Below are 27,920 nucleotides of genomic sequence, written 5' to 3'. Positions count from 1 at the left end.
CACTAAATATTCTTCAATATTAAAAACAAATGTTTAAGCTACTATATTTTTTTGTGATAGACACTTATCAGTTTCCTTCACTGTAGTATACAGATATGAACTTTATGGATAGACAGCCTATCCTGAACTAAACTACAGTTAGTTCAGAACGCAGCTGCCAGAGTTCTAACCAGGTCCAGAAAATACGATCACATAACCCCAATGTTATCAACCCTTCACTGGCTACCCATTAAGTATCGTATTGACTTTAAAGTTCTTTTAATCACTTATAAAGCCTTAAAGGGTTTAGCCCCTACCTACCTAACAGAGCTTCTATCACACTACAACCCATCACTCTCTCTAAGATCTCAAAACTCAGGACTTTTGATAATACCTAGAATATCTAAATCCACCAGAGGGGGTCGAGCTTTCTTATACGTAGCACCTAAACTCTGGAATAGCCTTCCTGATATTATTCGAGGATCAGACACACTCGCCCAATTTAAATCTAGATTAAAAACGCATCTTTTCAGCCAAGCATTCACTTAATGCAAATATGCTAAATAAACCACCAGGAGATGCTGACATTAGATATTATTTACTAGAATAATTGGATTTATTATATAACACACCATGTAGTGTGTTTTACCCTTTCTTGGGTTTTTCGTTTTTCCCCTGTAAAGCTGCTTTGGAACAATGCAAATTGTGAAAGGCGCTTTATAAATAAAATTGAATTGAACAGCCACTGCAGATTTATGTGAGAGATAAGTGTTTTGTGTTAATACAGCATTAGGAATAAAGATGACAGGGTTAAGTTGTTTATGTTTAGGCATATAGCTGCTAGGTGATGTGTCTTGATGATCTTAGTGAAGCAGAAAAGAATTGAAACTCTAAATGTTTTAGGACTCGCATATTCCACGGAATCAATAATCTGTGCTGTCAGCATCTCAGATGCTGCTTCAAAGGGGAGGTGTTTCAAGGTGACGCCGCACAAGAGGGGATTGAACAGAGCAAACCAAGAAAGGTTATGAAAATCTTGGATGTCATGGAAGAAAGCATTAGAGCAAAATATGTATTAGTTTAAAAGTTGTCAGGCCACGGTTTGATTGGAGGGCACTCTTCACTCCAACATGAAATTTAATTAAAAACAATGAACAGTGATCTAGTCAAATGTGACTGAATCATTTATTTTAGTTTACATTAAAATATAGGCTACAATGGTAGATTAAGTCATACACATACAATAGGCTAAGCAATACTTTTATAGAATAAATATTGTTCGTATTAACTACGTCAATATGAACTATGCAACCTGTAAAATGATATCAAATAATTAAGCTAATTTAAACTACGTTTCAAAGCAGCAGCTCAAAATTAATATATAACATCTTTGCTTTACTACGGTCATGCTTTATCATCTTTGCGTGATCTCTACCAACTAAAGTGTACTTTGGGATTCGTTTTTAAACTATACATCCCGTTTAAAATACTACTAATCCCAAGATTCTCGGAGGAGGTCCATGATTTCCGGGGACAGCGTTGCCAGTGGGAAGGTGCGCGCAGGGGGACCTGTGGAAATGACGGGAGCTGAAATCCTGTTTCACATACGAAATCAAAACAAACAGCCCGGGGTCTAAGGCAGAGAGCGTCCAGACGGCGGTAAACAGGGTGTGTGTAAATGAAATACGTGTCATCGCTGAACCTCGAGGTCTTTATCTTCTTAGCAAATTAGCTTTAAATGTACCAATCCTCACCTGCTAGGTGGCTAATTTGAGCTGCTCGGTCTTCATGCACCACAGTATGGACATGTACATGCTCTTATGAGCTTGAGCTAAAAAAAGAACCGCACCAATTCCCCCTACAGCACGTCATAGTGAGCTAGACTTGCTGTCATAAGTGTCGTTGTGTTTGTAAAAACGGACTGTCATGTATCTTAGTTGTTTCACTGTAAAAACATTAGCTGGCTAATTAGCCGCTTAATCTGCCCAGTGACTGACCTACATTCCGATGCAGTGAGTATGAATAACTTATCGGTGTTTAACTTTTTAGGTATTATTAAAAATGAAGTCCCGAGTTTGAGTTTAGCGGCTGGAATTGAAACGGTCTCCTGCTGTATAGTTGTTAGACGCTTTATATAAGCATAATTTAGCGAGTTTCCCCCGTCCTAATAAGGACTTTGTCTTTTTTAACTATAACCGTGTCACGATACTTAAAACACAAACAGTTGATCTGTCGATCGTCTAAAGTGTGACGAAGATTATGACGTTTGGCTGTATTGTCACGATTTATCTCAGGTAATGCTTAATGGAGGCGCTCAGGAGTGCCGTCACTGCCGTGGCCCCGCGCGCACCAGTGCCGGTGAAGCGGGTGTCGGAGGTCGACTTCCGCTCGGGCACGACACTCGAGCAGCTGTCTGCGCAGGTGCAGGAGCTTGTGCAGCTGGAGCAGGGGGAGTTCGGAGACCAGACTGCGCTCGAGGTGCACACGGCCAAAGACTTTATCTTCAACATGCTGGGTGCGAACACAAACACAGTTCAAATACATGACGGCCAAAACGTATAGCTATACACAAAGTAGAAATGCACGCTTCAGGTGGTCAGAAGTAATTGTCTGAAGATCACACATATGTTTATTCTGCTACAGGGCACATGTGTAAACCGAACCAATCTTGGCTGCAGATTGGTCATTGGTTAACAGAAAAGGCCTGACGTTATTAGATAGATGCCACTTTGTTTTACCTCTTACATGGTAAATAATCTTAAACATAAGATTAACAAATTCAAAAAGACTCGGATTACCAATTAAAACGATGGCAAATAGTAACACAAACAGGTCTAGAGAATTAGGCAAACAGTTTACTCTTCCTTTTTTAATGCAATTATAAGCTGTGCTGTTCTTTTATCAAACCTTTAAACTCAAACATTCATCTGTTTAAGGAATAACATTTCTTTTGCATTGTTGAAGGTTCACTTGTCCAAGTCTCTGATTTAGAGATTGACTCAATTGAACTTGTTTGTCCAGCAGATGTCTCTACTTCTACATTTGTTCTTTAGCAGTGTAAACCAAACCGCCACCCAGCCCCCTTTTTGCACAACTTGCTGTAATGTGTCACCCCTCTCCTCCCCCAACATACTAAATATGTCATTCTGTATCTCTCTGACATCGGTGAGGAAAATGCTATTTTTTTCTGTGCCTGTCATAACCTTGTGACGTGCTGGATTAGGTGACGGTTTCCTTCTGTCTTCTATTCTTCCCTTTCCATTTTTTTAAAAATGATTTAGATATTTAGGTGTATTGTTTCTCACTCTCTTTTTTTTTACCCTTTTTTGTTTAGCAAAACTCTTCTCACTTTTTTTCCTCTGCCATCCTGCTGTTTCCTAAATGATGCAGTTTTTCAAGAGAACATCCATCATATACCCACCGACAGTGACAGATATACAGCATTTTATTTTTGTGCTAGACAGGGTGTTCCTTAACATTGATTTAGATGGTTCTGTCATTTATGATTGAATGACTGATGATTTAGTTTAGATGCTCATCAAGTTTTATACGTTGAGTCACTACTGGAGTCCAGACTCGTAAAAACACGAAAGCCATGAAATTAAAACATTGATGTTGGTTTTGTTTAGCATTTGACATTAACATAACATATGCATACTAACAAATACATTCACTACAATAAGGTTACTACCTGAAACTTTTCCTCCCAGCTGAACTAATTATACTGACGCAGAGGTATACTGTAGGTTGTTAAAAATGTAAAGGGCAAATGGATCATTACTATTGGAGAAACTGAAGGAACGCTTAGCATTCAAATGGCTAAATGGAGTGAAGGTCACTGTGACCCCCAAAACAAATATTTTATAGACTCTTTCTGATCCCTGTAGCATGGCTCTACCTGTACCAAGGCCATGGGTTTGATTTAAATAATACAAAATTGAATTAGTATGTGAAGCATCCATTAACGTAAAGCAGCTTTTGTGATCATGTATTTTAAATTTGACGAGATTGTATTTGATATATTGTCATACAAACCTTGGATGTCCAAATTTGCTTTTAAAATGACTAAATACTCTGTTGTCAAAGTTGAAAAGCACTTTTAAATACTATTTATTGTTTCGAAATTTATAACACCCAATGACAAACATGAAGGGTGCTAATTAAGGGTGCTCCGATTGATCGGTCGCCGATCATAATCGACCGATAATTGCTTTGGGATGTTTGATCGGCGGTCTCTATAAAGGCCGATACAGAAAAGCCGATCAGATGACGCAAAACTCGCGAGACAATTTTTTACCCGCTGCTAAAAATGGCTTCACCGGTCTGGCAATTGTACAAGGTGTGTGCAAAGACAATACATTAGCAATCTGCAATGTGTGTACCAAGCAAATTCCACGAGGCGGAAAGACAGCAAAACATTTGAACACAACCAACCTCTTCAGACATTTGAAGGTTAGTCACGTAAAGGAATATGAGGAGTTTTCTAAATTAGCTAGCGCTAAAACAGCGCGAGACCGTTCAGCAACTCACGCGCCACTCACTCAGCTGTCGGTAACAGAGACGTTTCAAAGACAGCAACCCTACAGCAGGGACAGTAACTGTGTGTTCACAGTGCGACTTGCGGGAATAAAATGCGCTATCGCGAGTAGTTGGACGTTTGAACATTTTAATTTTACTCGCTTCATTCGCGAGTGAAATTCGCTTCATTCGTGGATTAAATTCGCGTCATTGGAGTGGCTTTTGCCAGGCGACTCCCGTCTAATTGCGAAAAACATAAATGCCCTCTATAAATGCCCACAAAAAGCGCAAAGTTATAGATACAGATATGGAAGTTGTTACTTATTTGTATTTTTTGTTGCTGTGCACCTGTGGTCCTTCAAGTATATTAGAAAAAACTGATGGCTGACTGACTCAAAACAATAGTTTTAGTTTAAAGTCTAAAGCTAAATTTAAAGATGCTTAGATGTTCTGTCTTTATTTTATTTTATATTCTACAGGAAAGTTGTTTTTGTCAAGCCCTAAGCTGTTCCCAATAACCAAGCACAGGCTGCTAAGTTAATATGCTGAACATGTTTCTTGTAAATAAATACACAGTTGTCAATCCATGATAAATTGTCTTCTCTTAATTGTAATACGTAATGTACATATCGTTTAATAAATAATGCTACATGATAAATAGAAGGCTTCAAATAGACCCTGTAATCGGTGATCGGTATCGGGTGATACAGCTTCCAGTAATCGGGGATCGGTGATCGGCCCCAAAAATCCTGATCGGAGCACCCCTAGTGCTAATAATTATTTGTGGCAAGAAATATGGAGAAACAAGGTTTCAGAAGGACAAACCTTTTGAAACAGCAGCAATATGATGCAAGTTATTTAGCCAGTGAAATCTACAGAGAAAATATAGAGGCGACTGGAAACCGGCTACTTGGAAAGTGCTTGTCGTGAGAGGTAGGGGTGTGAAGAGTTCTGATGTGTCTGATAAGAACACAATTTCCTTACGCAATTGGTATGATGGAGTGCAGGGCTCAAAATTGCGACAATTTTAGTTGCATATGCTCCCTAAATTTAAACTGTGCAACCCCAAATATATTTGGGAACGTTATGCAAGCACACAATTTGTTGTGGTGCGACCTGTTTTCATTTCTGTACAGTACATGCTAATAACTGCACAAGGTATGTGTGTAATGTGAGCTACACCGGCGGGCCTGGCCATTTTTTCATCCCGCGTTGCTATCTCCCACGTTATTCTACGTAAACACGCACTAGATGGAGGGGTTTCATCATTCTCTCGCGTATGCAACGGTTAGTGCTGTCGGCAGCTGAGCTGCCTGTACCACACTAAGTACATTATACAACTGCACACAGCGTTATTTTAAATACATTCACAGGCATGTCTCTCTTCAAAAACGGATCATCTGTCTTATATAGGTGCAATGGAAGCATAAAACATCATGTGTTTATGTAGTTTTAAATGTTTCTCTGAAGGGTATGAGGGTTCAGTCAGTGGAGGAAGGAGGATTGAGAGTTTGATAGGATCGCCACATCTGCTAATACCAGCACTATGCAAAAGCATATAGAGAAAACAACTAAAGCTCTTTACTAAAAGCAATGCCTGTTAAGAAAACAAAGCATACCTTTTGTGCAATTACTGCTTGTCATTTAAAGGGGTCTTATGACACGGCTAAAACGGATATTATCGGTTTTTTTTAGATGTTATGCAATGTGTAAACACGATTTAAGATTCAAAATCACTGTATTTTTCACATACCGTGACTGTTTTTATCTCCTCTTTCCCCTGCCTCTCTGAAACGTGCAGAGTTTTACTAAGATCATCGCTCTGTAAGGCGAGGTGTGCTATGATTGGCCAGTTAACCAGTGCAAATGTAACACTTCTTACCGTATTTGGAACACCAGGTTGCAAAGCAATTCTACTGACAGGTACGCCCACCTTACTTGCGTATATTTTTGGGTGGTCTTAATCAAATCATACCACGAACTGATATAGATTTGTGGGGATGTGGTTACAAGAAGCGTTTCTGGCAGGTCTGGGTGAGCATCATTTGTTCCGACACTTTTATTTCTGCAATTTTAACGGTCTAATACAAGCATGGGCAACTTATAACACACCAAAGACACAGAAAAAAAAGTATTCGCGCCATATGATCCCTTTAAGTTTGGGACTAAACATTTTGCAATGTTTACATATTTATTACTGCTTGATATAATTAACTAGTTTAATGTGTTTCATAAAGTATAAGTTGATTTTATAATGCCTACATAATTTGCATTTTGTGTTAAGGTCAATAAAATACACATCTCCCTATCTATTTCGTCAATGAGGATTTCTTTAAAAACGTCTAAAAATCTCGTCTCATGAACCAGTCTCATGTCTCGTCTCGAGAGATAAGTGTCTCGTCACACCCGTAGTGAGAGGTGATGTTTCCTCAAAGTCAGACTTAGGGCATTGTTATTCTGTTTACGTTTTCGACTGGTCAGTATTGCTAACCACATGATGGAATGATATCCAGCTGGAAATACACCTGGCCGGGCCTGATAAAACGTAATGAATTGATTTGCATAAAACCAATTGATAATTAACAAAGCTGTTGCACCTTGTATTCCATTGAAACAGATTCTCTCATCATTTCCCCTGTGGGAATCATCTGTACATTATAGGATATTAATACACTTAGATAATCGATCCATATGGCAATTATTTTTAATCACTAACTGTCTTTTATTGGAAATCTCTATAATCACAGTGGGTGAAATGAGAGTGTGGTAAATGATCTTTGTGTTGACCATTTTGCATCTTCATAAATTATTAAAAGGCAAGATGTTCCTTTTTAATAGAAAAGACTCCACAGGGGATTATATCAGAAACATCGAAATGCTCAGTGAGAAGCATTTAAAAAGCCAGGTCACATCTTAAAGTGAGAGCACTGGCTTGAATTTCTAACAGAATTGAGAGAGGCGATTAATTTTTTTATCTTCACAGACAAATCTCTTATTCTGAATGCGATAGTTCTCTTAGGCTCAAACTGAGAAGAGGCTTAAAGAGATTTTTGTCGTCTCATACAAAGCATATTCTTTCCCTTTCTTCATATCTTTATAAAAATACTTTATGTATTTTTTGACATAGTCTTGCATTGTATGCTTTCATTTGTAGTTCTTTGTCACAGAAACTGTATTTTAAATGTGTAAGTTGCAATTAATGACTCCGGTGTTGCAGTCCCGTAAGCATTTACTTTTGTATTCATAGGTACAGTGCTTATCTTAGTAGGACAATATCAGTTGATGGATTAGTTTGAAGTTTTTTTCTTTACATATTGAAATAGACTTTCACATTGGCTCATACAGTAAGGCTGATGTGTCCACAAAGGATATCTGCCGAATAAAAAGTTGTTTTTTAAACTGCCCGATATGCTTCCAAATGTAAAAGTACTGTATGATTGCCAGGGCCACAATTCTCAATATAACAATTGAAACGTTCGATACGACCTCCACGGTTCAATACGTGTAAGTGAATTGGGGTTTTCTGGTTTTGCGTTTAAATGATTTCTGTGAGCTTAATCACACTCTGAACTGGCTCTGTGCGCTGAGATAGATAAACGTGCGCTCACCCAGCACATGCAAACGTCTACAGCACCATACCAAAGTCGGTTTGATGAAAGTCATGCACTCGGCGGCTTTTCGGACAGCTATTTACGCCATAGCAAGAGCGCCTCCAGGCAGATACAGTATTTAGCATTGCATTTCTTCCAATTTATTGAAATGGCAGTGACGCACCTTGTTATTATATTATCTTTGGCCTTTCCCATTGAGCCCTGGTGTTTTTAGTGTTTGAGTTTTGCATCACATTATTTTGAATACTCTGATGTACAAAACCTCTTCAAGAAGCTTATCTTCCTGGCATGTTGATGAACAGTAAACCAAAAACTGCTGTGAGCTGCCAGTGTAAATCTTTACATTTATTCAATACACCAGGAATTTGTACAAGACTTATTTTACTATCTTTAAGCAAAAAGTAAAATAAACAGAATTTCAGTAAAATGTATTTTTTCTTAACTGGTTGGTTGATTGGTTGAACCAAAATTGGTTGATATAATTCAGTATTTCACATCCTTCTCATGGTCATGCCCCCCTTTTAGAATTTAAGTCAGTGGCCATATAATTATTAACAAGAATTATTTTGTCCTTACATTTCCTATTCGAGATAAAAATATATTATCTACTTACATACACATCATAAGCGTTCAACGGTTACAAAAAACAGCTTTCCTTATCTTTTGCATGTGCATTTACATAAATTGTCCTGTTTTACATCGGCCCAATCAAACACACCTCAAAAATCAAACCAAACTCTTCAGGATTACTTTTATAAATCATAAAGCTAAGGCACCTTTGATTTATCTTTATTTTTATTTACAATAAATGCATCTTTTTGTCAAGCTTTAAAGCTCAAAGTGTCTGTTTATGCTCATTTAATTGCAGATAATTGTAGTTTAAATAATTGAAACCTCCTCAATTCCAAGTTAAATGTTAAACCCAGACTGAGATTTAAATCTGAGTTTAAACAGCAACAGGATAAAAGTGCATCTAAATATACTGTACAATCAAAACCTGGCTCAAAATAATAGTTTAAATGTAACCGTGGTTATTTTGAAACCAAGTTTAAAGTGTGGTGCTACAGAATTAATAAATAACCTTGGTATAATCTAGATTTAAGTCGGTGAGTAGCAACTAAAAAGTATTATTAGTGATACAGTCAAACTTTCCATTTGTGTATCCTACATCATTTACGTTTTAATGGCATAGTGTGATTCTTTTCCATGTATTGGCAACACACTTTCTCTGAGGCTAAAGTGGGCTTCACTGTAAATGTCAGATCAGATATGTCTTGATCCTGTATAGTTGTTTTGCATCACAATTTTTATTGCTGCTTAATATTGCAATTCTTTTGTATTTTGTTTTTGACAATTTTATACTAAATCTTACTTTGCAGGGCTGGTGCAGAGGGTAGACAAGCGACTACCAGTTGCCAATGAATACCTGCTGTTGTCAGGTGGGGCCAGGGAGGGTGTCCTTGACCTTAACCCAGAAGACCTAGGTGACTACGCCAGAGGTGTTGACTTTGATTTGGACTTCACTTTACTGGTACCTGCTCTTAAGATGCATGATCGCAATCAGCCCGTAACGCTGGATATGCGGCATTCCCCTGCATGTCATTCATGGCTGAGTCTACGCCTCTGCGACACTGCAATGTTGTCACGTTGGAGTATCTGCTGTCAAGATGAGGATGATAGAGAAAAGAAAGATGAGGACGATGAGGAGGAAGAAACTGGAGCTTTACAAGGTTCAATCCCATCCTTATGTCCTCAATCATTAGATGGATGCTATTTCTCACCTCTGTTGGTCGCTGACTGGTTTTGGAATGTAGTTGGGAAGGCGGTGGAGGAGCTGCGGCAGAATCCTCAAAGGGGGATTCCCGTTCCTGATCGTATAGAGCGGAATGGACCAATAACAACGCTTATTCTCACTGCAGGAACTAGCCGTATCCTTTACGATTTGATTCCAGTCGTTTCATTTCGTGGCTGGCCAGCTATTGCACAGGGCTGGCTGACTACAAACCATTTCTGGGATGGTAAAATAACCGAAGAGGAGGCTATCAGTGGCTTTTACTTGCTTCCATGCTGTTCGTCTGCTGCTACTCCTTCTACCAGACCTGACCGTGAGTGGAGACTGGCCTTCTCCCGCAGTGAGGTTCAGCTGAAAAAATGTGTACCCTATCCAATGGCACAGGCCTTCCAAGCTGCTAAAGCTGTTTTGTCAAGACTGTTAGCTCGACCTCGCACTGGCCTTAGCCTTTACCACCTACGTACCTTGATGTTTTGGGCATGTGATCGCTTGCCTACAACCTACCTTAACTGCCCAGATCATGAGACACCTTCCAGGCTGTTCCTCGGTCTTCTGGATGACCTTGCACACTGCATTCTAGGCAAAACCTGTCCCAATTACTTCCTTCCCCAATGCAACCTGCTGGAGCACCTCACAGATGATGCATCCCTGTTGCTTGCACGGAAACTTGCACATTTACGCTCAGATCCTGCTGAGCACTTAAGAGCAGCTTTAGAGCAGGCACAACAGGCATGCCAGCTCAAACGTGAGGCGGCAGCAACAACAAGCAATGGGCACGGGTTATCATCGCCTAGGCATGGTTATGGTGCAGTGTCGCCACAAGATGACCGTTTAGCACAGCGACTACAACAGTTGGTAACGGAGAACCCTGGCAAGTCCATTTCAGTCTTCCTCAACCCAGATGACGTTACACGGCCACATTTCCGCATTGACGACAAATTCTTCTGAGTGGACTAAGCAGACCCCACAAGGTTTACACAATTACAAAACGAGGACATCGTCATGTCACCGTTCTGCTGTATAACACCAAATCATAAAAAGTGGAAAGAGATAGATCACCAAACAAATTTAATTTTGAAAATTCTTTCATCATTTATTAACCCTTATGTCATTCCGTACCTGTATGACTTTCGCCAACCAAATAATACTGGAACCCATTGGCTTCAATTATATAGACACAAAACCATAGAGACATTTCTCAGAGTCATGTATAGGTTTTGAATGACATAAATAAATGTTGACAACATTTTGTTTGTAGGTAAACTATCCCCTGAACAGTCGGCTACTAGATCAAATTTACTAGAATCTCTTATCAACTGATTTTAGAAATGTCAGGGAGAACTGGAATGGCAATGGAGCAATTCCAGTTCTTAAAAAAGGAAAAGGCGTGATTGAACATCATTCTTCTGAAATCCCCATGTGACTGACTGAACATCAAACAGACTGAAACGGTGGTGATGTTCTTAAGGGTTTATGCTGGTTTTAGCCTGATGCTCAATACTACTGAGAATTGAGACTACACAAGTGCTGTATTGACTGTAAAGCCTGAGGGCAATACAACAGGAAAACCAACTAGGCCAAGGTACATTATGATGAAACCGAATGTAATCTTTTGTCGAAAAGTTTTTTTACCACATAATCTTCTCTTGCTTAGTCTGTTTTAGTATGTCAGTTACCCTGCTTGCACATTTTCTCAGGTACATTTTCTTGGTTTTTACTGGTATTTTGAACTGTGCTTTACAGGAAGAGGTAAAAGCAGAGCGAGAGGATAAAACGCAGAGAATATCACTGAAACCCAGGCCTTGTTCTTTACACTGTAAAAAGCCACTGTATAGCCTGTAGAAATAATATTTTTAAACAGAATCTTTTTTGTCCGAAACTACTTTGTGTATTTTCAGATATCTAGGTTATAGTGTGCCAATGATTGAGAGAGATTATTTTAAATAACTAGACAGTGATTGGTTGAGCTAATGACACTGATTTAGCATCAGCTAAGTTCCAGAATGCACTCACATAAATGTGAGTGTTGTGTAAATGTGTGTGAATATGCATAAAACCGTCAGTAAACGTTTATGTGATCAATAGAATAATGAGGTTTTGTGGTGATCTAAACCGAAGATTAGCAAGAGGATGAAAGGAATGTGTGATGGGTTTTCAGGGATGGGTGTGTATATGGTACATTCCTATCTATCTTCCACAGATATAATAGATTGATAGAGAGAGTCAAACACATCTACATCACATAGATGGATTAGACTGAACCATTGAGCTCTCCACTTTCCTTCCTCATTTGTTTTTTTCTTTCTAATTGTAATTCCTTCATCGGCCTCCATGTCTCCAGCTCCTCCACTATGAGTGAGATTGAAGAACAATGTAACTTGTGTATTAAGCATAAATTGCATCAGCGCCCTGTTGGAGTTGGCAGACTATTTGTGTGTTGCTGTCATGGCTGCTGTTCATATTGCTAAACAATCAGTAACAGTGTTGCCTTGGAATGGTTGACTGCGAAATGTAATAGCCTGAAACAGTTTTTAGTATTGACTTCTTTAAAAATCATATATATATATATAACATATGTGCATGAATTTGTGAGATCGGACTACTGAAATGAGGTTGTGTAGTATTTTGGTGCAGTGGTATATGGGTTATGATGTCTGTTTTCTCTATGCCAAGGAAAAGACACAAAAGAAAGTTCAAAGGGCTGATTAAATCACACGAGGGCATATGGAAAGGATATATGTCTATTGTGTATTGTCAGGGTTTGGCACTGTATACCTAAAAATGCCTATTTAGTGGGTGTAAATGTTATAAAATGCTTGAAATCAGTATTGATAATATTTCTAATTTTGTGTTTGAGTTTTTCTGTGTATATTATGGCCGCTGTTTAAGCACAATGCCTGATATCAGATAAACAGTGGTACTATGCAATTTCAGAGTTTTCAACATCTCTGTAACTGAGATATTTTAAGGCGTATTGTCTGTGGTAATAAACTTGACTGTTTTATACAATAATAATTATTTATTTGAGTAAAGTCAATGTTCCTGCTTCAGGGCATGATAAAATATTCCTGAGACATTTCAGGTATAATATCTGTAAGAAACCAAAGTCCATACATTTTCTACAAAACAGTTTTTAAATGATTTTAAACAACATATTGTACCTCTCAAGTGAGTCAAATAATTTAAATAAAAACAGAGCAGTGTGTATTTAAATGGTACAAATATTTATATATTTCATATCATTTCTTGTGTGTGCCTCAAAAGTTTTTTTCCTTTTGAGCGTTATGTTTTAGTTTTATTTGTGTGTGATGGCATGAAATAAAAAATAAATCTTTAAGAATGTATGCTTTGTTTTATATTAGATTTTTGTAACCTTTCATAGAACCAAATATCTAGCCCATAGTACTTTTCTACTGTATAATTTGATGTACTTTCAGACAGCTTTTCCCTCCAGTGTCTAAAACGTTGTTATGCAGTATTTGTCCAACAGAGAGTGCTGTTTGACTGTAAAGCGTTTCCTATGTTTAGAAAATCATGTTCAGTTTAAATTTACACCATTAAATGGGATACTTCACCCAAAAATGAAAATTCTGTCATCATTTTCTCGCCTTCAAGTTGTTCCAAATCGGTATAAATGTCTTGTTCTGATGAACACAGAGACATATATTTGGATGATTGTTTGTAACCAAACAGTTCTTGGACCCCATTGACTACCATAGTAGGGAAAAAACATTATAATTGTTTTTGTTCTGTTGGACACAAAAGAAGATATTTTGAAGAATGTACCACAGCAAACAGTTCTGGGGCATTTTTGCCTACCATTGTAATTTTTCCTACTATAGTCAATTGGGTCCAAGAATTGTTTGATTCAAGCATTCGTCCAAATATCTTTCTCTGTGTTCAACCAAACAAAGAACTGTATACGGCTGGAACAACTAGAGAGTGATTAATTCATTACAAAACTTTCATTTTGGGTGAACTATACCTTAAATGTGAATAGATTATAATTGCTATGACTGACCTTAACCATAGTTAACTTGTTTTAGTATTGTTGATATGACTTAAGACCTTCTTCCTTTATCCTGACTGATTTCAAAGCACAACGTTTATCACGTTTTAGCTAAACTTTTGTGTCATATCATGATGCAAATATTTCAGATGAATTATCGATTTTTATGGAGTTGACACAACTGACACAGAGGGGCACACAAACAAATTAATTGGTTGTTGTTATCAATTTTAGTTTATGCTCAAATTCTGTCTAGTGGTTTAATAATTTACTGTTTAGACTGTGTAGGTCATAAGCACAGCAGTGGATGACCGGAGAGATAAATGAATGCCATTAAATGAGAAACTCTACAAACGCTACAGAGAAAGATGATGGAAGTTGCTGCCTCATTCATTCCCCAAGCTGGACACATATAGTCTCACTGATACTTCAGCAGTCTGTCCTGTTTCATAAAGAGGATTACACATCTGGCACGAGAGGATTTCCTGGATTGGCACGCTCATATCCTGTCTGTCGACTGTCTGTCAGTCATTCAGTTATTGCCATGGTAACATTGCACTTGCTGGACATACTTCATTCTGAGCACCAACTTGACTCATTTACCTCAAGGTCAAATAGTGGACAGATCTTTATCCTTTAGGGTAATATATCTCAACTACGGAGACCCATAGCACATTTTGTATACACAATAAGGAAAGCTTATTGCACTTTTCTCAGCATTTACCTTGAATGGAAATCATGCTTTAAAAAGAATGCTTTAAAGCTGCTTTACAACCCATCAAAGCGCGTTGCCATAGAACTTGGGCTACATTGCAGGTTCTGAGACATGGATCTCACCTAAACATCTTTTATTTTTTAATTGAAAATAAACATTTTGGACGACTTGAGCTACAATAAAGCTAGCAATATTAAATCAATATACTATGTTAAATTAAAATGCAGTTATTTAGAAGATAATGACTAATATACTTAGTCAACAATAGCACCACTATTTGCTTCAAAACACACTGGATACATACCCAACCTATTCTCATCAATTGCAAATATATAGCATGCTGTTGCAATATCATGTAATAAATATGACAATTTTCAATTTTGCATGCATATGATATGCCATTTCTTAGCGTGCGTGCATATTACACCGTATCCTAACCGAACGCGACGAGATTCCTGCCATAAGAAATTTGTTTGTCCATACCGTACGTGAAAAAGGGGCAGTATAAGACATATAAATCGCAAAACAGCCAATCAGAACAGTTTTTCTTTCTTCACGCACCCCCTTACGCTGCAGCTGAAGAGTGCACATGCAGAGAAATGCGTCCTGTGTTCATGGCTTCAGTGATGCATCATCGGACGCTATGCTATAATTTCAGGTTATTATGGAATCATACAGCATTTTTCAGCACCTCTTTAAGAGTGTTGGATGCTCCGCATATACTGTAAGATCCGTTAAATACTTCTGTTCCACTGAACCACATTGCTCAGACTATCTTGAGAATTTCATCAGGATTTACTGCAGTAATTGGCACACTCACCACTCAGATGCCATTAATGCTACAGTAGTTACCTGTGGCACTTTATGCCAACTACCTTGGGCACTTTGTTGTAATAGCTAGACTCATTTTACTTGATTGCTACTGCTGTTAAAACAGGTTGCAGAGATATGGTGAGGCTCATTTTATTGCCATCTCGAGACTTAAAGTTTAGGGAATTTGGTTTGGTGCATGTGTGTCATAAAGAGAGCATTATTTTCTTTCATCGTGTTAGATAGACATACTTGTGTTGTTCCACAGCAATCTCTCTTTCCCTCCCACACCAATTTTTGGTAATCCCCTCCATCCATCTTTCATCCTCTCTTTCTAGCCTGTAGTTCCCCCCACTCCATATCTTAAACACTGTATCTCTCTGTTTTACTCCCCGCCCCCATCCCTGCTCTTATATACTACATTTATCTTTATAAGATATGCACATGTGTTAGATTTTTAATAGTGAGGGCCTGAGAGAGACCGTTCAATGTTCTGTCTCCCGCTTTCTCTCTGTGTGTTCTCAATACTCAAACACTCAACCAGGCTGGGGGCTTTCCTCCTACTCTTAAACTCCCACTAGTATCTCATTTTCTCCCTTTTCTTAGCAATATCTCACTTCACTTGCTCTCTCTCTTTTTGTATTTTTGTGGTATAGGTTAAGCACCCTTTTTTAAAGAAAGGTTGTGACATTAATGTCCTCTAACCAAGCTTCCCTGTGGAATATTGTTAACTGCTACTTTTTATGCGTGCACGTGTGTGTTCTATATCTTGAACTCTTTTTGCATTTTCAGTAACACTGTGTGTGTGTGTGTGTGTGTGTGTGTGTGTGTGTGTGTGTGTGTGTGTGCACACTATAAAACACTTGCCTCTCTTCTGTTATCCAATTAAATTTAACCCAGCTGCTGGAGGTCCTGATTGGTGGTCAGAGGTCATGTGATGTAGATAAGATGAGAAAAAGATGAGTGAGTCGTTGATGAGCATGGTGACGTGGATCATTTCTTTCACTTCACTGATCTCTCTGTCCTCTTTTTCTCTCTGGTCATTTTCTGTCTTAGTAATTGCTTGCTTTTTGCAGTCTTGTCTCTTTCACTCCTTTTCCTATAGGGGACGAAACAGGACTTTTTGACTCACATTTTCTGTGTTTTTCTACTTCTTGGCCATTTTGATCATTATCATTAGATCGGTATACTTAGTTCATTTTCTCAGTTACTGGATAAATTGAAACCCTCACTTATCTGTATCTAGACAGTGATGCAGAATTTCTGGTATATATATTTAGATAATCTCCATTAATATGGCTGCAGTGACTTGCAGGAGACAGATGCGTGAGCTCCGCTGCTGTACTCCTATTGGTAGGTGCCCCTAAAGTTTCTCATCATTTGCAATTTGTCAGGTTGATACACATGGCCACTTCCTGTCGCTAACCATCACTGTCGCCGGAAGTTGCTAAGCTACCATTGAAATGAATTAGATCACGTCGCTCTGTCACAGCTATTAGCCTGCAGTGTGAACGGGGTGTCAAAGTTATTCATAAGGTAGTGTGCTTTAAGCAATGACAAAGTTAGCATTTTTTAAAAATATAATCCCACTTCGTTTGTAATAATAGAAGTCTTTAAATAGAGTTGGCGCCAATAGCCTGGTGGGTAGTGTGTCGACATATAGGGCTAATACGCTTGTGGTGACCCTAGTTCGATTCCCCTTTCATGCAGTCCTTGCAGTTCATGCAATTCTGCTCTCCTGTCTCTACCATGCGCTTTTCTGTCAGCTCTCCTCTATCCTATCACAATAGAGGCGAAATACAATTTAAACAGACGCTTGTTGACACGTTTATAAATTCCTGTATGGTGAATGAGACAAAGATAGGTGACAATTATCTATATGCTTTCTATTGGGATGAATAAAGTCTGATTAAGCGTCAGTGTCACTCAAAATGTTGTAGCGCACACACTGTTCTCCGGTCCAGAGACACGATAACACAGAGTGAACTACTTTATATGGGCGAGTCCGGCCCCTTTAGGTTAACACTTAATGTTGTATTTTTTTAATAGAAACTTCATATTAAATCTAAATCAGGAATCTATTATATGGCTGTCACAAAGTGTTCTTGCTAGTGTTGTCAAATACCTGCAAAGTTCTTGGGTTATTTAAAGGTGTCATCGGAGTTTTCTGTGTATAATGGCTGTAATGCATCTAGCAACCTGGTGCATCTAGCAACCCAGAAAACGTGAAAAAAACTGTAATTTGTTTTGGTGTGCCTTTCTCTGCAAGCATGTGAGAAATCTAGCCGTTCAGATTTCATTCCAGTTGTGACGTAATACAATGATATTATTACAATGTTACCGTCCCTTAATCTAGACAATTTCACCCACCGCGCTGCCGCCATTGTTGTTTTCACAAGCGACAGCGGTGTACGTGAAGCCATGACTAAAGTTTGTGGACGACATGCAATGTAGTCGCTGCACAGAGTCCCAACCTCCAATGAGACAGGAGTGGAAATACATTATTTCTAGTGGAAATACACCAGAAAATAAGTAAAAACCTGCTTTTTTGCACGAATCACTTCAAGCCGAAGTGCTTTTGAATCTGGGTACAGTACAAGCAGGATTAGCTTCAAAGTTGTTTTAATCGAGACCAACTGAATCATCGACGAGTCCTTTAAACCCGACCTCATGGGAATCCTTGCATATTTTACGACATGGTAAATTTGAATGAATTAATACGATGTGAATTATATCAGGACCCCTGTCATCAAATAATCAAAACAATAGCAATATTTAAGGTTGGGGGAATGAAACTGTTCTGGGCAAACTTTACGTCTGTCCATGCAGCCTTGCTCCACCTTAAAACCAGAACAGTTTGTGATGAACAGGATTAAATTAAAATGTACCGGCAGACAGATATGGAGGAGATGGGGATGGATATGGGTTTGGATTTTCACTAAATTGATTTTCTTTTGTTCAGAACACATACTATTTAGACTCTAGGGATGGGGATCTTGTAATAATTAGTAACAGATTACCCTGATTATCAGACCTCATAGCAACAGCCTGGCACCCACACAGAACACCCTACCATTGCAACATTGAGTTTTGTATGGGCAAGCACAGCTCAAATTTTCCTTGAAGGGTAGTAATATAATACTATGATGAAATATGTTTTTAGAAAGACAGAGACTGCTGAAGATAACATAATTAGTTGTATTATCATAATGAATCTCTGGATTAGCATATTTTTGCACACAAGAAATTCAACCAAGACCATGGGCATTGGAGGAAGTTCTGATCTATTTACAGATGCGAGATGTGGACTGTGTGGTATGTATGTAAAGTTCTGAGCCGAAGAATTCTGTGTCATGATGCTCATTAGTTCCTGCCTGGTTGCTTTAGTGTGCGGTTAAGATGTTATTATCCTCCCAAGGAGAGCGGTGAGGCTGCTGAGACATGAAGTGTCAGTCTGTGCCTTCTGTTTCTCCAATCGCCTAATCCACAGCAGATTTACCGTAGAGAATGCTCATGTACACACACATCTAGATAAAGACAAGACAATGCTGTTTTTACGGTGCCCTCGAAGGAACAACAGGGAATTATGTAGACACTCACTCTGTCTCGCCATTCTGTCTCATTGTTAAATTAAGTTGATAGTTGTAATTACACTTTGATTTGAAGACAGATTATTCTTTATGGTTAAAGGGTGTGTGTAGAAAAGTGGTCAGCGGGTGTGCTCAATGAGCTGATCACATCGGTGATGTATTACCTCCCAGAAATTTCTTGTTACCCCCATAAAATTGCTTGAGTACAGTCTCTGCTGTACTTTCAAATTGTAACATAATAGTACATTTATATGAAAGTGAAAGTGACCTATTTGTCAGATATGGAGACCCGTACCCGAAATCTGACCTCTGCATTTAACCCATCCAGAGAGTAGTGAACACACGCACAGCAGGTTCTGAACAGACGTACACCTGGAGCAGTGGGCAGCTATCACTGCAGCACCTGGGGAACAAGTAGGTGTAAGGTGCCTTGCTCAAGTCGTTGCCTGCCGGCTATGAAAGACTGTTGAGTTTAACCACACCAGTGAAACGTGTGTGGTGGGACGTACTGTGGTGTCCCTAATTACACAAGGCTGTTGGGTTATCACGGGTCTAATTATGAACCATGCGAGACCGTATAAAAGGGGATCCTATTCACTGTTTGTGTGTGGTTGCCGTTTGTTGTGCGCCACTGCCCGGGGACTTCCCCCTTCTGGTTCCGCTGAGCTTTTGAGGCTAACTTGCTGCTGTGAGCTGTTGGCGGCTGCTACTCTCCCTTTACATGCCTCTCTTGTGGTCCCGTGTCTTGTGATGCTTGAGGTATGTGTGTTTGGCTCACGAGTAACATTAGCATATGCATGATCTGACGTAACCATTATTTGGTTTGTAGTTTTTGTACGCTGTCGTTGGCTGCCACTTTCGCTGTACATGCCCCTCCCACATTCCCGTGCTGTGTGAACGCATCAAGGTATGTATTGTTTGGCTAACTAGTTAGCACATAGATGCGTAGGTTTCACGTAATTATTATTTGGTTTTTAAGCTGTGACGATAGTTCGTTGCAGTGGGTTGTTGGCGGCTGCCACCTTCCTCCTGTATATGCCTCTCCTGCGGTCCCGACGTGGCGATCTGATGGTATCCTTTGCGCGTGTGACTGGCTATAAAGTGGAGGAATAGACGGTTCCCGATACCGCGAGGCATATGGTTCAACTCTATCTGATGCTGCTGCTTTTTATACTTTGACGCTTCCCGTGACAATTTCTCGTCAGCGCGTGAGCGCTTGGAATGTCTCATGTGACATCTGTTCTCCAGCACTCCGTTTTATGATTGCTGAAATCCTTTAACTATTTCTTTAAGTTGTTTGTGACTTTGTTTTGTTGATTTTGTTATATTTATTTTCCAGTGCATGTAAGGATGTTTGTTTAACTTTATTTTACTTATTTTCTGAAGTTGTCTCGTGGTGTTTGTTTCTGCTTATTCTGTTTTGCTTTAAGGGTGCGGTGACTGTGGTGTGCACGTACACCCAGTTTGGATGCCAAACCCTGATTTCCATCATTCTAGTATTGTTTTATGATTTCTTCTTGGTTTATTAATGGAAATGCTTATTGTTGATTTTTAAGTATGTGTTTGTGAGAATGTTACAACTGTGTGTCATTGCAGGAGCCGAGGCATCAGGGCAGGCCACTAATAGGCCCTAAGCGTGCGGTGGTGGAGGTTTTGTCACAGTGGTTTGCGTTCATGCTTGACCTTACTGGAGTGTGTGTGTGATACCTGTGTGCAGGGTGGTAAGAGTGATAATAGGAGCCGTGTGGGGACTTGCCATTTTTAGCCTCGGCTTCCCCCTTTAGGTTGGCCTTAGGGTCATGAAGGTGGGATGACGACCCAGTCTTTTAAAGTTGTCTCAAGATTGTTGCTCATTATTTAAAATAAAGCTTTTGTATTTTTGTATCCACGTCTCTGGCCCTCCTTTCGAAAACCACGTTCCTGTGTTCCTTGTAGGTGGTTTAATCCACTAGTATCAACATTTTCCCTGTTAACAGGGTGGCGTAGTCTAGCATATCTAGAGGTAGTTTTCTCCTCTTAAGGTCCCGCTACATTCTGGCGTAGTCGGCAGGGTCCCATATTTCTTCGTTGGGCCGAGACGTGGATGCTTACTGTCATTTGGGTAAAATTATTTCACTGATCGGTACATTGTGTTGTTGTATTACTGTTTTTGTTTTTCCTTTTTTTTTTGTTTCCCTTCCAAGTCTAGTGTTGGAGAAAAAAAGCAGCAGCATCATTTTAGTGGATTTGGAGTTCTAGCAGCTGTTTTCCCTTATCTGTACTATTTACTTAGAGGTTGCTCTGGTAAGTGTTTTTTTCCTAAACAAAAATATGGAGGAAGAGATGCAGGAATTAAGGGAACTTGTTGCTCAGTTAAGAACAGATAATGAGAAATTGCGTCAAGACCAGAGCCGAGCTGCCCCTTTGAGTCCAGTAGCTGACCTCTCTAGAGGATCTGCAGGGCCCTCTGATCAATCAGCGAGTGGTAGTGCCACATTCACCGAGCGACTTGTGTTCATACCAAGGGATCGAAAATGTCCAATATTTGATGGTAGGCCAGGTGTTGACATAAATGATTGGATGGAAGAGGCTAAAGCCTGTATAAGGACACGTCATCTGTCCGTGAATGATCAAGCGTTCTTTTTATTTGATCATCTAGCAGGAGAGGCCCGTGAGGAGATTCGGCACCGTCCTGTGGTTGAGCGCAGAGACCCAGAGAAAATTTATTTAATTTTGCAAGAGCTGTATGGTTGTGCCCAGTCTTATGTTGCACTGCAGGAAGCCTTTTTCTCTAGGAGGCAGCGGGATGGGGAAACTTTGTTGGAATTTTCCCTGGCCCTGATGGGTCTCCTAGAGAAAGTTAAGCAGAAGTCCCCTACTGCCATGTCAAATGCGGAGATTTTGTTGAGGGATCAATTTGTAGAATATGTTTGTGACATTTCCCTTCGCCGTGAACTGAAACAATTAGTTCGCCGCCAACCCTATTCTACACTCTTAGAGGTACGGAGCGAGGCAATCCGATGGGAGCGGGAGGGAATGCCGGGGGGAGCTAGGGGTCGAAGTCTTTCCGTCCCTTTGGCACACGGGTTTCAGTACGAAGTACAAGGAGGTGGTGGCTCGCCTAAAAATTCTGAAATGAGGGAATTGAGAGATATGTTAAAGTTACAACAGGAGCAGCTAAATCAGCTCACCCAGAGTTTTGCCCGGTTGCATGGCCCCCATTCCCGCACCCAGTCCTTTCGTAGTGGGCCCGTTATCTGTAGGCGGTGTCAGAAGCCAGGTCATTTTGCACGGGAATGTGAGGGGGAACGTGTCATGTTTCGATCGCCTTTGCTTCCGCGTGCAGATCCGGGAGCTAGTGATGGCAGGCAGCCACGATCTAACAACGCGTCGGAAAACTAATTCCCGCCGTGCTGAAGAGTCACAGCTCGGTTGGGGAAAAGGTCGGCTCTGACGGTAAGAAATTAGCTACTAGTCCAAATTTAATGTCCTCCTGTCCATATCTGGATGTTTTAATTGGTGGTGTGTCTGTCCCCTGTTTAATCGATACGGGATCAATGGTTTCAACCATTACGGAAAGTTGTTTTGGTCAGCATTTTGAGCCATGGGGTCAAGAACAATTGAGGTCATGTTCATGGTTGCAGCTGAGGGCCGCCAATGGTCTCTCCATCCCATATATTGGTTATATGGAGTTAGACGTTGAGCTTTGCGGTAGAATAGTGACGCGATGTGGGGTGCTGGTGGTCAAGGATCCTCCTGGTGGTCTGCGCTCTCGAGTCCCTGGTGTGTTGGGGATGAACGTACTCGGGCGATGCTACCAGGAGCTCGTTGGACATCATGGCCCTGCTTTGTTTAATTTTCCCCCCGTTTCTAGTGCACCAGTCTCAGTTTTCCAAGCCTTGCAATACTGCCATCAAGGTAGTGAGATGAGTTCCGTCGATATGACTAGGGTAAGGGTGCGGGGTCCTCGGGCATGTCGCGTCACAGGTGGAACTATGAAGTTTGTTGCGGCAACTTGTGCAGAACAGCTCGCAGGTAGTACGGTGTTATTTGAGCCCTCTGAGTTGGGGTTGCCTGAGGGGTTGTTGGCCTCCCCTGCCTTGGTGCGAGTGATTGGAGGCTCAGTTTATGTGCCGGTGGTCAACATAAGCACTTCTGATGTCCTATTGTTTCCCCGTCGAGTACTGGGTACCCTCATTAGAGTGCATGTTGTTAGTTTGCCGACTGGTATTACGGAAGTAAGACCTTTTACAGTTAGCGCTTATTCTCAAGGCACTCAAGTAGCCAGTTCCACTGTTCCAGAGCAGATTGCAGCATTGAATTTGTCTGGGTTGCCGGAGTTAGAACAGGGCAAGGTTAGGACCTTGCTTGGTAAGTATCAGACGGTGTTTTCGGGATATGAGGGTGATTTGGGTTGTACCAGTCTCATCACACACGATATCCCAGTGTTAGACGATGTTCCCGTACGGCAGCGACACCGTCGTGTACCTCCCTCAGAGTACGAGGTTGTGAGGGCCCACATCAATCAGCTGTTGGAGTCTCAGGTAATCCGGGAGAGTTGTAGCCCGTACGCCTCTCCAATTGTGTTGGTTAAAAAGAAGGACGGTAGTCTTCGCTTGTGCGTGGACTACCGTCAGTTAAACGCCAAAACTAGACGAGATGCATTTCCTTTGCCCCGTATTGAGGAGTCGCTGGATGCGTTGACAGGGGCCTGTTGGTTCTCTACTATGGATTTAGCTAGTGGGTACAACCAGGTCCCTGTCACAGAGGGGGATAAGCCTAAGACCGCTTTTTGCACACCATTTGGCCTGTTCGAATGGAACCGAATGCCGTTCGGTTTGTGCAATGCCCCCTCGACCTTCCAGCGACTTATGGAGAGGATATTCGGGGACCAGCAGTGCCAGTCGTTACTTTTGTATCTGGACGATATTGTGGTGTTTTCCACCTCGATTACTCAGCATCTGGAGAGGTTGGAGGTAGTTCTAGATCGTCTGAAGCGGGAAGGCTTAAAAGCTAGGCTGGATAAGTGTGCCTTTCTCCAGCAGGAGGTGAAATATTTGGGTCATGTTATTTCCTCCAAGGGGGTAGCTACTGATCCAGGTAAGATAGAGGCTGTGGCCCGGTGGCCCCGTCCCTCCAGTGCCACGGAGTTACGGTCCTTCCTGGGGTTCTCCAGCTACTATCGGCGGTTTGTAGAGGGGTTTGCCAAATTGGCTGCCCCTCTGCATAAGCTGGTAGGGGAGTTTGCCGGTGTTAAGGGTAAACGGACAGGAAGGAACTTTGAGACTGCATGGAGTGAAGGCTGTCAGGTGAGCTTTGAAGGGTTAAAAGAGAAACTTACTACCACTCCCGTTCTTGCATATGCGGATTTCTCTAAACCCTTCATCTTGGAGGTGGATGCCAGTTACCAGGGTCTGGGGGCAGTCCTCTCCCAAGAATATGAGGGTAAGGTAAGACCAGTGGCATATGCCAGTCGTAGTCTACGGCCCACGGAGCGCAACATGTCCAATTATAGCTCTATGAAGCTGGAGTTTGTTGCGCTCAAGTGGGCCATGACTGAGAAATTCCGAGAGTACTTGTTGGGTAACAAGTGTGTGGTATTTACAGACAATAACCCTCTTAGCCACCTGACCTCCGCAAGGCTTGGTGCAACGGAGCAGCGTTGGGCCTCTCAGTTGGCGGCCTTTGATTTTGACATTAAGTACCGTTCAGGTAAGAGTAACAAGAACGCAGATGCACTTTCACGGCGGGACCCTTGGGATCCTGACGTGATAGAGGGGTTGGCCCCAGGCTCTGCAATTCCTGAGTCATTACGGTCGTTGGTCGGGTTAGATGCAGCTGGAGTAGTTACCCAATGTGTGGTCTCTACACTTCCTGGATACTCCGTTGGTGAGTTGGGTTCGCTGCAAGCAGCTGACTCTGTTATCCAGGAAGTGTTGCGAGTTTGGAGACGAGGTACTCGCCCAAGTCCTGATGAACGGCGCCGACTGCCTAAGGCAGCCTTAACGTTGCTCCGGCAGTGGGACCGTCTGGTTGAGCAAGACGGTTTGCTTTATCGCCGGGTTCACTGCCCTGAGGGTAAGGAAGAGATGTTGCAGTTAGTATTGCCTGCAGCCTTGAAGTCAGAGGTTTTAAAACAATTGCATCAGCAACACGGACATCAGGGCAGAGAGCGTACCCTTGAATTAGTGAGGCAGAGGTGTTATTGGCCGGGATTGTCTGTTGATGTGGCAAGCTGGTGTCGAGAGTGCGATCGGTGCCAGGCAGCCAAAGACACTCAGCCACTGGCTCAGGGATTTATGGGGAGCTTATTGTCAGCTAGGCCGAATGATATTCTCGCTGTGGACTTCACGGTTTTGGAGCCTACACGCTCTGGTATTGAAAACGTCTTGGTCATGACTGACGTCTTTAGTAAGTATACCCTGGCTGTTGCAACAAGGGATCAGCGTGCCGAGACAGTGGCTCAAGCTCTGGTGACAGAATGGTTTTATAGATTTGGTGTTCCAGGCCGTCTCCATTCTGACCAGGGTCGAAACTTTGAGTCCTTGTTAATCCGTCAGTTATGCCACCTCTACGGTGTGGAGAAGTCTCGTACGACCCCATATCACCCTGCTGGCAATGGCCAGTGTGAACGTTTTAATCGCACCTTACACAATCTGTTGCGCACACTGCCAGTGTCCAGGAAACGTGATTGGGTAGCTTGTCTTCCCCAGGTAGTGTTCAGCTATAATAGCACTCCTCATCAGTCCACAGGGGAATCGCCACACTTCCTGATGTTTGGTCAGGAGCCGCGATTGCCTGTGGATTTCTTGTTGGGGAGAGAGCCACAGCCGAGAGAGGGTAGTGTGCATGACTGGGTTTTGGAGCATCAAACCAGGCTACAGGTAGCCTTTACAGGTGCACGAGAACGGTTGCAGGTGATGGCTGACAGGCGCAAGACCCATCATGACCAACATGTCCGAGATGAACCACTGGTGGAGGGTCAGCTGGTGTACCTCCGGGATTATGGGGTAAGGGGCCGTCATAAAATCCAGGACCTGTGGAGCCCAGTGGTTTATCAAGTGATAAGGGCACCTAAGGAGGGTGGTGTAGTATACACGATTGCGCCTGTAGAGGACCTTACTAAGACCAGGAATGTGCACCGTTCACTGGTAAAGGCCCGGGTCTGTAAGGACACTGTAGCTGTGGACCTTGGTAGTCCCTTGCCTGACCCAGTGGTGGACACGCCCTCATTGGGTGAAGATGAGGGTGAGGTGGATCTGCTGGCTGTGGTACGGGAGCAGAATCGATCCGCTGTTCAACCAGAATCGATAGGGCTGGTACCGGAGACTGAACTGGGCCCACAGGAGGGGATAGACCCCACGGGACCAGTTCCTGTGATTGAGCCAGGACCACTGTGTCCGGAGGAAGGTATGGCCAGTACTCAGGGACCCCAGCCTGAAGGTCTACCCAGGGCTGATGAGGTTGTTTTGCGTAGGACGAGACGCATAACTGCGGGGCTTCATCCTAATCGACATCATCTTCCCCGTCCAATGGGTGGGGCCTCTCTTCAGCAAATACAAGGGATAACAGGCATTTTTAGGCCATGGGATTAAGTAGCCGTAATTTGGTTTTGGGACCGTCGGGGCGACGATCCGAGTGTGTGGGGTAGATTGTGGTGGGACGTACTGTGGTGTCCCTAATTACACAAGGCTGTTGGGTTATCACGGGTCTAATTATGAACCATGCGAGACCGTATAAAAGGGGATCCTATTCACTGTTTGTGTGTGGTTGCCGTTTGTTGTGCGCCACTGCCCGGGGACTTCCCCCTTCTGGTTCCGCTGAGCTTTTGAGGCTAACTTGCTGCTGTGAGCTGTTGGCGGCTGCTACTCTCCCTTTACATGCCTCTCTTGTGGTCCCGTGTCTTGTGATGCTTGAGGTATGTGTGTTTGGCTCACGAGTAACATTAGCATATGCATGATCTGACGTAACCATTATTTGGTTTGTAGTTTTTGTACGCTGTCGTTGGCTGCCACTTTCGCTGTACATGCCCCTCCCACATTCCCGTGCTGTGTGAACGCATCAAGGTATGTATTGTTTGGCTAACTAGTTAGCACATAGATGCGTAGGTTTCACGTAATTATTATTTGGTTTTTAAGCTGTGACGATAGTTCGTTGCAGTGGGTTGTTGGCGGCTGCCACCTTCCTCCTGTATATGCCTCTCCTGCGGTCCCGACGTGGCGATCTGATGGTATCCTTTGCGCGTGTGACTGGCTATAAAGTGGAGGAATAGACGGTTCCCGATACCGCGAGGCATATGGTTCAACTCTATCTGATGCTGCTGCTTTTTATACTTTGACGCTTCCCGTGACAATTTCTCGTCAGCGCGTGAGCGCTTGGAATGTCTCATGTGACATCTGTTCTCCAGCACTCCGTTTTATGATTGCTGAAATCCTTTAACTATTTCTTTAAGTTGTTTGTGACTTTGTTTTGTTGATTTTGTTATATTTATTTTCCAGTGCATGTAAGGATGTTTGTTTAACTTTATTTTACTTATTTTCTGAAGTTGTCTCGTGGTGTTTGTTTCTGCTTATTCTGTTTTGCTTTAAGGGTGCGGTGACTGTGGTGTGCACGTACACCCAGTTTGGATGCCAAACCCTGATTTCCATCATTCTAGTATTGTTTTATGATTTCTTCTTGGTTTATTAATGGAAATGCTTATTGTTGATTTTTAAGTATGTGTTTGTGAGAATGTTACAACTGTGTGTCATTGCAGGAGCCGAGGCATCAGGGCAGGCCACTAATAGGCCCTAAGCGTGCGGTGGTGGAGGTTTTGTCACAGTGGTTTGCGTTCATGCTTGACCTTACTGGAGTGTGTGTGTGATACCTGTGTGCAGGGTGGTAAGAGTGATAATAGGAGCCGTGTGGGGACTTGCCA

General features: G+C 41.8%; 1 protein-coding gene across 3 annotated transcripts; it reads left to right on the top strand.

The window, feature by feature from the left end:
- Positions 1-1,517: 1,517 nt before the first annotated feature.
- tmem102 (transmembrane protein 102) lies at positions 1,518-13,477 on the top strand. Of its 3 annotated transcripts, none has more exons than XM_079456063.1 (3): positions 1,518-1,647; positions 2,274-2,494; positions 9,488-13,477. In XM_079456063.1, the coding sequence occupies exons 2-3, from the start codon at positions 2,284-2,286 to the stop codon at positions 10,846-10,848; spliced, it is 1,572 nt and encodes a 523-aa protein (XP_079312189.1). In that variant the 5' UTR covers positions 1,518-1,647; positions 2,274-2,283; the 3' UTR covers positions 10,849-13,477. The 3 variants fall into 3 exon arrangements, with proteins under 3 accessions (XP_079312189.1, XP_079312191.1, XP_079312190.1); XM_079456065.1 differs by having other exon boundaries at positions 1,528-1,638; positions 9,488-13,471; XM_079456064.1 differs by having other exon boundaries at positions 1,558-1,991; positions 9,488-13,471.
- Positions 13,478-27,920: the final 14,443 nt, after the last annotated feature.

This window comes from Barbatula barbatula, assembly GCF_947034865.1.
Source record: "Barbatula barbatula genome assembly, chromosome: 1".
In the NCBI taxonomy this organism is placed as follows: domain Eukaryota; kingdom Metazoa; phylum Chordata; class Actinopteri; order Cypriniformes; family Nemacheilidae; genus Barbatula; species Barbatula barbatula.
Note: the sequence above shows the minus strand (reverse complement) of the source record. Positions and strands in the feature narration are given on the sequence as shown.

What these genes read in the sequence shown, in the direction of transcription:
- tmem102 (XM_079456063.1), top strand. Translation starts at nt 2,284, where the DNA reads ATGGAGGCGCTCAGGAGTGCCGTCACTGCCGTGGCCCCGCGCGCACCA. An exon ending in CTTTATCTTCAACATGCTGG is followed by an intron (nt 2,495 to 9,487) that starts GTGCGAACACAA and finishes CTTACTTTGCAG; the next exon opens with GGCTGGTGCAGAGGGTAGAC.